General features: G+C 38.0%; 1 protein-coding gene across 1 annotated transcript; it reads left to right on the top strand.

The window, feature by feature from the left end:
• Positions 1–2818: 2818 nt before the first annotated feature.
• On the top strand, positions 2819–10807 carry syt4 (synaptotagmin IV). The gene is made up of 4 exons (XM_073064317.1): positions 2819–3410; positions 4374–5209; positions 6296–6416; positions 6955–10807. The coding sequence occupies exons 1-4, from the start codon at positions 3377–3379 to the stop codon at positions 7266–7268; spliced, it is 1305 nt and encodes a 434-aa protein (XP_072920418.1). The 5' UTR covers positions 2819–3376; the 3' UTR covers positions 7269–10807.
• The last annotated feature ends 205 nt before the right edge of the window (positions 10808–11012 follow it).

Genomic DNA, 11012 nt, shown 5'->3' with positions numbered 1-11012 from the left:
TCCTGGCTTTTGCTAGTGTGCCCACCTCATTCATTATTTCTGGCAGCTCAGAAAGTGCCATCCTTTGTATGAGGATGTAATTAAAACATTCTTAGCAATGGGTGAGATGCCAGATGACTGGTGGGTTGCTAATGTTGTTCTGTTGTTCAAGAAAGGCTCTAAGAATAAGACGGGAAATTATAGACCAGTGAGCCCGATGTTAGTAATGGGTAAATTATAGGAAGGTACTCAAGGGGACAGGACATATAAATACTTGGATAGACAAGGCTTGATTAAAGTCACCATGGCTTTGTGCATGGTAGGTCATGTCTAACCAATCTTATAGAGTTTTCAAGGAGGTTAGATGGAAAGTTGATGAAGGAAAAACAGTGGGCATTGTGTATATGGACTTTAGCATGGCCTTTGATAAAGTTCCACATGGGAAGCTGGTCCAGAAGGTTCAGTCACTTGGCATTCAGGATAAATTAGTAAATTAGATTCAACATTGGCTTAGTGGGACAAGTCATATGGTGGTAGTAGATGACAGTTTCTCTGACTGGAGGCCTGTGACTAGTGGTGTGCCACAGGGATTGGTACCGGTCTGTTGTTTGTCATTTATATTAATGATATGGATAATAATGTGGCAAACTGGATCAACAAATTTGCAGGCAACACCAAGAGTGAGGCCATAGTGGAGAAGAATGAAGACTATCAAGGCTTGCCGTAGGATAAGGACCAGCTGGAAAAGGGCTGAAAAATGGCAGATGGAATATAAAAATGATAAGTGTTAAGTATTCCACCTTGGTTGGACAGACCAAGGTAGGATTCACACAGTGAACAGTAGAGCAGTGAGGAGTGACATAGAATAAAGGAATCTGAGAATACAAATACATGATTCCACCATGAGAACTTTTGGCACATTGTCTTTGCAAAGCAATGTACTGAGTACAGGAGGCTCAGCCCCAATCAGGGGTTCAATCCAAAACATTGACAATTGCTTTCCTCTCACATACACTGCTCAACGCTCGGATTTTCTCCAGCAGATTGTTCATTGTTTAGTTGAAAGGAATTGAGCTATTTCAAGATACTTTGTAAACCCAGTAAGATACCATAGTGTCATTTCATACTGTAAGAGTGCTGAGGTCACTATTATTGGACTATTGTTTGGAACACTAGGGGTACACTTACTATATATCAAGAGTATCTTCATTTATAGTGACATTGCACTGAAATAAGATTGCCCAATGGCAAGCATTTAACTGATCGCTTATTTCAACCATGAAACTATGCTGAACATGCTAGAGACACAAAGACTTGTGAAACAAGAGTTATCATTTTGATTGCAGCATTATAGCAAATAATATGATGCTAATAAATTATCGCCAGATAAGAAATGATCTCTTTAATCACTTATTCAGCATTTCACTGCAAACAGTATCAGTCAATTTTTTACACAAAATGCGCTTCATATAAAGCTAATTAGTTATCCAAATTGTGGTGCCGATTATATTACTCCATTATTTTCAACAGTACCAAATTATGAACACATCACCAGCGATCCCATTAGCCCTCAGCTGCCAGAAACTGGGCAGAGTGTGATATATACGCCCAGGCAAAGGGAAACATATACGTATATAAACAAGAAAACGAACAGGAACATCGCAGTTCATTTCACATACCTACGATCAATAATTTCTTCATTCCCCTGGGAATAGCAGTGCATCCATCTCCACATAAAAGCCCCTTACTATTCCTGTGAGTGGTTATACTCTGTAACATAATTCCCCGATACGGAGGCTATTGGGGACGTGAAAAATCTCGCGCAGTGTCGAAATGGTCCACATTAGAACTCCCTGGCCATTGTAAATAAGCTTGATCGGTAACTTTTAATTAATATTTCAAATCATTTTATTGTTCTGATCTACTACACAGTCAAATATTATGCAATTTTCTTTCAACATGTTATATACCGTGCGGGGAAATGCGCTTACGTTATTATATTTATTGTATGCTTTACATCTGAGTAGTTTCAATTCTACAGCACTAATATATTTTTTTCTTACGCCTCTCCTAAGCAGTAATTCTCTAGATAATTGTGGAATTTCGCAGCATCTATTGCTCGGCATTGCAATTACACGTCAGTGATGTCATGTACCTTCGTGACGTCACCTCTGAGACATTATCGGATGTAAGATATTGGTAATTCCGCGGAGGAACATTAAAAAGATCTGTTGGTAATTATCTGTGAATTAATGAGGATGGAATTACACTTTTTTTTAACAAGTACCGGGAAACGCAAGTTTCTCTCAGTAATATTACGGTAGTTCGAAGTAATATATGACTGGTTTTAATTCAAAGTTATATCGCTTCAACATTCCATAAAAGGAACTTAGATAGCTGGTCGATAGAGCATGTGAAATATTTTAAGAACCTTGAGAAGGAAGCATAACATACTGCAGTACTGAAGTTAGACGTGCGTAATGAAGTTAGACGAGCCTTGTAAGCGCTGACTGAATGAAATATCACAGCGTCGATGCAAAATCTGACTCATTGTATGACTTTAACCAGCAGATGGTGTGTGTTCGCCTCTTACGAGAGAATATTAAAAAAAAGCCCATCCTTAATTCCCTCATCAACTGCAAAATTCTAAATTGACGCCAGTGTGAAACAGCGGTGAGGTGGTCACACCCCTTTAAGAATGTTTCTGGTCTGTCCGGAGTGCATGCATGCATCAATTGTTTCCCAGCTCCCCTTCCCAAAAAAAAACTTTTTAAGAATGACAGAACTAAAATTAGATCCGAAGTGCTTTGAAAGCTCTGCATTATTTGCTCAGAAGATAAAAGTGCAGCAGACGGCCAGTCTGTTTGTGCAGAGATCGGACTCCCATGATTAGCCGGTGTTAAGGCAGCAGACAGTGCGGCTGGCGTGAGTCAGCTTCTCCGACTAGTCATCCACCCACCCAGCCCTCTGCTGCTGTTCCTCCTGGCCAGGAGAAACTGAACGACGCAAAAAGAAAACTGTCCCTCCCATCACTGTCCTCCGAGCAGATACCATTCAGACTGCAGCCGTTTAACATAACTGATGGTAGGAATTTAAATACCTTAGGGAGCAAAAGAGCTCAACTCGGGCAGGGCTTCGTCAGAAAGACGTCATCCAGCCAACCACGTCCACAGTGTTTGCGACTCCTCAGAACTGCAGCAGCCGGAGCCGAAGCTTCAGCTCATCTCCCGCACAATATAACCCCCCACTTCACCACCAACGTCCCCACCCCCCCGCTTAGTCTGCCCCGGGATTATTTTTAATAAAGATTCTAATTAATAAACTAAGCCATTGGACCAGAAGAGGCGGAAATCTGTTCGCTACGTTCTTCAGCACCAGGGATAGAGCAAGGATCGACATGGCTCCGGTTGTGGAGAGCGGGGCTGGCGTTGGTAAGCCAATCCCTCGGGCGGATCTTTGTAGATAAGCTTTCTCTCTCCAGAAATGTGACTACCACATCCGAGACTGTGGTGTTTCTTCTACAGCGTGTCCGCCTTTGGGTGTTAATTTGTAGTTCGGTACTGGCCATAGCGTTCATCTTGCTCCGGCTTGGTATAGGCAGCCTGAGAGGGAGCAAAAGAAATGCTGTGGCTCCCGCTAAAGTAAAAACAAACACCCGAATGTGGCAACACCGTACAGGAAACAACATAGTCGCAAATTACTTTACCCATTAGACAAATAGCAATGTTGCGTTTGTAACACTTATTCGGGATTCTTGCACCATGTTATAAAGCTTGAAACCGCGAGTATTCATCTAAGCTGTGTTTCAATTACCTATTTCAATTTCTCCCATTTCCCTCTATCCCTCGTACCCTTAAAGTTTTTGCATTTGTTTGATTATCGTTGCTCTGATTCCACATTGTCCTTTGCTCGATCTCACTTGCTCATTTTGGCCTTATTTTGTTGTTAAATCTGCATCTCAGTGAGACTGGTACCGGTTGGTTTAGGTTTGAGGACGGGAACGCTAATTGGAGTCTGACTAATGGGATCCATACGGATTCGTCTTGTTAATTAGACATTAACCAGAGCTGCCGCTGTTTATCAGTTATGATGATAAGACAATGTGGTATGATGACATTGATTTAAGTAATCTCGTCTATATTTCCTTCCTGAACATTCATTTTTAATTTAAAATGCTGCGTATTACAATTTAGCTCAAAAACACCCCAAATAACTAACATACTGCATCAGTCGTACAAGTTTATGTAATGAGTGTTTGGCAGCAGAATGAAAAGTATCATTCAAATGAGGAATATCTGACAGGTGCAAGCTTAATAATTTCACAAATGAAGTTTATACACTTTTTCTTTAATTTTAATGGATTAATACTCCTATTGAACATCTTCTTTCCATAGATGGTGTGCCTGCTCTTATAGGGATAGCCAGTGCGTTTGCCCTGATATTTACGATGTCCATGTTTGCATGGATCTGCTGTCAACGCAAGTCTTCAAAAGCTAACAAAACCCCTCCATATAAATTCGTGCACATGCTGAAGGGAGTCGACATTTACCCTGAGAATCTTAGCAACAAAAAGAAATTCGGAGCCGATGACAAATCGGATCCTAAAGACAAGGAATCATCAAAAGCCAAACTGCCAAAGAACTCGCTCCACTTAGATCTGGAGAGCCGTGATCAGAATGGAAATTTCACCAAAACTCCCGGCAAAGTCCGGAGCTCCCCAGAAATCGAGAGCGTCCACCCCAAGACCTTCTCAGAAGGCGAGAAAGACAGTATATCATCCGAGAACTCCATCTCGGAAAAGTCATTGGCACCCTCTGAAGAGGAAAACAATGAACCCAAACTGGGATCTTTGATGTTCTCCTTAATGTACAACTTCGACAAGAAGGCGTTGCTTGTCAACATTATAGAGGCTCACGGTCTGCCAGCCATGGACGAGCAGTCAATGACGTCTGATCCTTACATTAAAATGTCAATCTTGCCTGACAAAAAACACCGAGTGAAAACTCGCGTCCTCAGGAAAACCCTGGACCCAGCTTTTGACGAAACGTTCACTTTTTACGGCATCCCCTACAGCCAAGTGCAGGAACTGTCCCTTCATTTCCTGGTGCTGAGTTTTGACCGTTTTTCCAGAGACGACGTCATTGGCGAGGTGTTGGTGCCAATGGCGGGAATCAATCTCTCAGAAGGCAAAGTGCAGATGAACAGGGACATCACGAGGAGAAACTGTCGGGTAAATGTTTGGAGTGATCTCTTGTACGGTGGAGGGACGTGTACTGCTCTAGCTTCCATTAGAGATGCGCTGTGTGCTTTGCAGGGTTTATTGAAAAAGATAGCTCATGAGTTATTGATGGAGATAAGGGGGAGGTTAGGTCAGCGCCGGAGGCAGACGTCTGGTGTGTACGAAGACTGGATTTTTTTTTTTTGAAGGATTAACATGAAAACTGAAGCGAAACAAATCGCATAAATTAGAGTTGGGCTTTATTTAAATCTAGTTTCGGAAGCGATTATACATACATCCTACGGGCAGATAACGTGTAATCAATTGTGGTATAGAAATTTAATATATCTGATCTAATATTTTCTATGTGGCATTCGAATTCCGATCGTTTTTTAAAAAAATTATAAATATGGTTGGCCCTCAATTAACTGTTGATCAACATGTGTCCCAAGATCCAAACGAAAGGTCTGCTGCCCGTCCATTTGAAACTTTATCTTGCAATCAAGGAGTGAATAATTATACCGAATTCACATTATAAAACCTGACTGTTGAGCCAAACTTGTCCATGCCGCCGTCAGTCCTTCAAATTAGTCTCCCACCTTCATCTAATCCCGTGTTTCCTTGGCACAATTCATCAGCTTTAGACTAAGTGTCACATCAATATTACAGTATCAGGCACAGTCCAACTGGTGATACCTTCTGTACTCGATACCAGGAGGAACAAGCTTTTAATAAAGATCCGTATCGTATAACATATATAAAGTAATACTAATGTAACCCAATAAAATATATGCTGAGAAAATTGCCTATAGCGCTAATTGCATACAACAATAATCACAAAGCAGCCTACTGATAATTATCTCTTTAATTTTATAATGGAGCTATTTTCCAAAAGAGGGGTTATTGCTAATGTAAGCTTAATATATGGTCTGTTAATTCTAATAGTGAGTAACAAGGTGTCGAGGCCAATGTTGGATAATCTTTTTTGTCTCCTGTAGAGAAGGTGCCACAACAAAGAGCAGTGAGGAAATCTACTGTGCAATGATAACAGCATGTTTCTGAAAGTCTGTTCATGTGTCTCCTTTGGTTCATTCACAGAAATCAGTGGGTCGTGGAGAATTATTAGTGTCCCTTTGCTATCAATCTACCACCAACACCCTGACTGTTGTTGTATTAAAAGCTCGCCATCTGCCGAAAAATGATGTGTCTGGATTATCAGGTAATTATTCAAGCAGAGTTACCAGCAATCGTGCAGCTGGAGCTAAGAAAAATCAGACCTATTAATCAGTCTATATCTACATCCATGCATTTGTGTATCTATCCTCCTATGTATCTTTTATTTTATCTTTGATTAAATCCATAGCTTATCACAGACTGCACACATATGTAATCAATGTGAATGGAATATTTGTTTCATATTAGTTTTGCCATGCATAACCTATTGTAGCTTAATCATATGCACAATATTGCTTATGGGGAACACTAAAAGTAAAATAAAATTCTGGAATTATTCATAAAGCAACATCTGTCAAGCAGATTTAATTTTTCAGGTTGGTGAGTATTTTTGATGAGGCTTTTCTCTTTGCAGATGCTGCATGACCTGTTGAGTATTTCCGAATTTTTAATGATTTAATTATAATTATTTGCAAGCAACTGCATTGCATCTGTGCTGCAATTGCAAAAACATATTCAAATGAAAGGGTGAAAAAGTATAATCTGAAAAGGCAAATCAGCTGTCTTCTCTTTTTTTTCACCAGCTGCTGACCCTTATGTGAAAGTCAACTTGTACCATGATAAGAAGCGAATATCAAAGAAAAAGACCCATGTAAAGAAGTGCACTCTAAATCCAGTGTTTAATGAGCTCTTTGTCTTTGACATCCCTTGTGAGGGTATCGACAACATAAGCGTCGAGTTTCTGGTCATCGATTTTGACAGAATGATGAAGAACGAAATTATTGGGCGCCTAGTGCTGGGGAACTCGGTAGAAGGGACAGTAGGAGAGCATTGGAGGGAGATCTGTGAGCATCCAAGGCGACAAATTGCCAAATGGCATTGCCTGAGTGATGGTTAGCATCCAAATGGAGGGTTGGACTTTATTGTTTGATTGGCAAGGAACAAGCTGTGCATTAACCAACCCAAAGCCTTTCTGAAGAATTTTCAATTTATACTAAGTATACATAATTTGTACATCTGATTGTGGTAAATATTGTGATCTGTACTGTATAAGATGAAGTGGATTTGCTCTCTTGTTTGCTAACAATTTTAAGAAATTCAAGGTAGCTAGTAGAATGGGTAGGCATGTATGTCCGCATTTTGTGTGGCTGTTCACATTAGGGAGTTTGTTTCTGGGGATTAAACTTTTACGATGTAAGTGTGAAAGGAGTATTTAGAATTTGCAGATACCTTTTGCAATGGAAACCGATAACATTTTGAGTGAACTGAGGATATTTGAAGTAAAGCCATTCTAATGTTTGTAGCTCAAACAGTTGAAAATGAAGCAGATTATGTGTTGCCTTAATGCTAAAGTATATTGGAGGGGAAGAGTCCAGGTAGCACAATGGCATTGTGCTACCTAAAGCGGTTAAGTGAAACTCTTCTCCATTGGTTATTGTCAAAGGAAGAGCCAATTTCCAGTTACCAATAATCCAATATGCAACATACCACAATATTTGAGATCAAGTCATCATTATCACCCAGTAAGACCACAGGTACAGATGGATATATTGTTGATGTGACATTGATAAAAAAAACTCATATTTTTGCAGTGGGTCATACTTTCCTAACATTGAAGTAAAGATAGTATGGAGTGAACATTTCAGTAAATTTAAATGCATTTGACCTAGCATTGCCTGATATCAGTGTTCAATACCTAATATTAAATGGTATTCTAATTATACTGTGGCTCTAAAATCTCTCCTTGCAAGAAGCACAGTATTTACCAAAAACATTTGTTTTTAATGAAGTGGGATGACTGACAAAGTGAAGAATGGTAAATCATACTGAAAGAATGCAGTCACATCTATTTTTGGCTTTTAAATACACTAGCATTTATCAATTTTGATACTTTGTTCTAGGCATATATATAAATATTGTCATCTACATAGCAGCTGTAATTGGGGAACAGTTGCATACTAAAACCACAATATTGCTTATTTCATTGCAAAATCTTTTTCTTCCCTATTTTCTGATGCCCTGGAAATAAATAATTTTTAAAAGTGATTTATATAGATGCAGCTCAAACTCATTACATCTACTGGAAGGCTTATTCAACATACAAAGAAAACATGTTTTTTCTTGCTTTTGCCAAAGCTTTCATAGCACTGCAAAGTGAAGCAAGTACACATTAAATAGTTTTGGCACATGGCCTAGGGGGCTGACCCAGAGACCCACGGGAAACAAAACTGAAGGAAAGTTAGCACCATAGTCAGGATATATTTATTTCCATCTGCATTTCCTATATTTTATTTTCCTCAATCATATTTAGACCTTAAAAACACCTGTGTTTTAAAGAGAAAGAGTATAGTTGACAGAGCAGTTTTAATGACACCAGAATGTTTTTCACTGTATGGAATTGTGACAAATCCTCTCCAATATTTCTTCCAGATAATGCCAATATATTTGATATAAGTGAGGTTTTGAGTTCAGAGCAAATTCCTTTGAAAGGTAGGCCAATGAATGAAAGGAATAACAATGTTTTGCCTACCCTTTTATAGCTTCAGGTTGAACATGTTGTCATAAATATGATCTCATTTTGTTCTAATCAGAAACTACAGTTTACAGTCATCCAACTTGTGTAAATCATGCTGTAAATGCATTGTGAACCATGCATTTATTATGCATGTTGCTTTAAACTAATCTCAGTGACAGGTGTAGGAGAACTTGTAATATATTTAATGATTAAGTGTACCATTGATGCAACCCTAAAAGATGCAGGAATGGAATGTGATTTAAAAATCATTAGTTACTATAAAGTAAACTAGACAGATTGTGAAAGAAGTGATTATAGCTTTCAGAATGCTATTTGATCTCAAATGTCAATGCATTTAGTGAATTGGATTTTTTTCTGTCACTGATCCTTATAGTTCCAGGAAAAATCATTGCTTGAAACATTAATGAGCACTCAGTACCATTATTGATTTCTTCATTTTGAATCTTAATGGATCAAATTCAAAGTCACCATATGTTGCCATTTATGTTTACTATATATGGCTTCCATCCTATTGTTATGTTTCGCATTATATGTTGGTGTTTTGTTTTAAGAGAAAAAAAGGGCTCCAAATATTTTTAAGCTGCTTTTTGGCATGCACACTGCCAGAGACCAAATTTCTTATCTTTTGATGGACAGATCAACCCAGGCTCAGTTTGGAGATAAGGAATACTTTGTGAAAAGGTGACCCATAGGGTGGCATTATATGCATTTTGTAGAACAAACATAGAGGGAAATCATAGATAAATATACTTTTGTAGTATAGGAGTAAGTGGTTGTGTTTACAATTGTTCAGGTGAACATTTTAGCACAGATGAATTTGGCTTGGTAAAATTGAACTGTTCAAACTGAATCTGAGGCATGCATAAAGAAAGAAATGTTATCATATTCCAGCCATCTGGAAATATATCACAATATGCTGAAGAACTCATGCTGGCATGTCTATTCATTACTATGCAGGACGGGATTAAAAGTCTCACCACATGGGAAAAGATAAGTCTGCCTGAAGCTGCATCAGTAATCATAACTTCTATTGGCATTTGTGCAACTTAAGGGATTTCTGTTATTTTTGTAGTTTCTACTGTTTTAATGCACAAGTTTAAATGTAATCAAGCTAGACCAATGAAATCAAAATTATTGTTAGCCATTAAATCAATTTCCTTCAAGTGACACAGATCTATAAATAAATGTACAATTTTGGCAAAAAGCATTTACGTTCAGAGCAGTAATGTGCTGCTAAGTCTTCAATCAAGACATTGAACAACTTATTAACTCAGCAAAATCTTAGAGCAGCCACTTATAAAAAACTGAAAGTTAGAAAAACTGAAAACCTGTCTTAATTTTGGACCTGAAAATGTGTTTACAATTTATTTCAATTTGAGTTCACTTTTCAAGCCTGCATTACATACTTTTTACCCCAATGGAATAGAAATTTTTGCATCATCAGATTTTCAGTTCACTTTTTTCAGAGCATTGCAATTGCAGCTGTAATTTTTGTAAAATAGTTTTGAATAATTCTGAAAGATGTAACTGTCTGTGGTTTGAAATGCTGATGTGCCGCAAATTACTTACTCAAGAACTCCAGCAGTAAATGGTTACAAAATTATATATAACTATACGGTGTAAATCTGTATACGTAATAAGTTTTGTATGTTGCATTACAACGTGTTTACAATCAATTAATTAAAAGAATGCGCACATTCACATATTGTGGTAGTAATGTAAATTACTGGCAACAATTGTATTTAATAATTTGTGCTGTTGATGTATGATTATGGTGCACAAGTTTTTTTCAATCAAAACTTTAAAAAAATGTTGAGAAAATTTTGCCATTCAGCTGCGGTCTTGTACCCTTGTGTTATGTGTGTGTTTAAAAAAAAAGAATAAAGCACTATATAAGTTGATGTATTTTGTGTTAGCTATTATCATACTAGGAATGTGAGGTATTATAGAACTTCATAAAATAAGGTGATATTCAATTACTTTTCATAAATTCACTTGAGATTTTACATATTCTGATACTAATTACAGAATCAGTTTGTACACCTGATTATGCTTTTTAATGATTGATGCAAATATCAGATAGTAGGAAAGTGGCTAAATATGAAA

This window comes from Hemitrygon akajei, chromosome 13 (genome assembly GCF_048418815.1).
Source record: "Hemitrygon akajei chromosome 13, sHemAka1.3, whole genome shotgun sequence".
NCBI lineage: Eukaryota > Metazoa > Chordata > Chondrichthyes > Myliobatiformes > Dasyatidae > Hemitrygon > Hemitrygon akajei.
The sequence above is the reverse complement of the archived record's forward strand: the minus strand, read 5'-3'. Positions and strand labels throughout refer to the sequence as shown.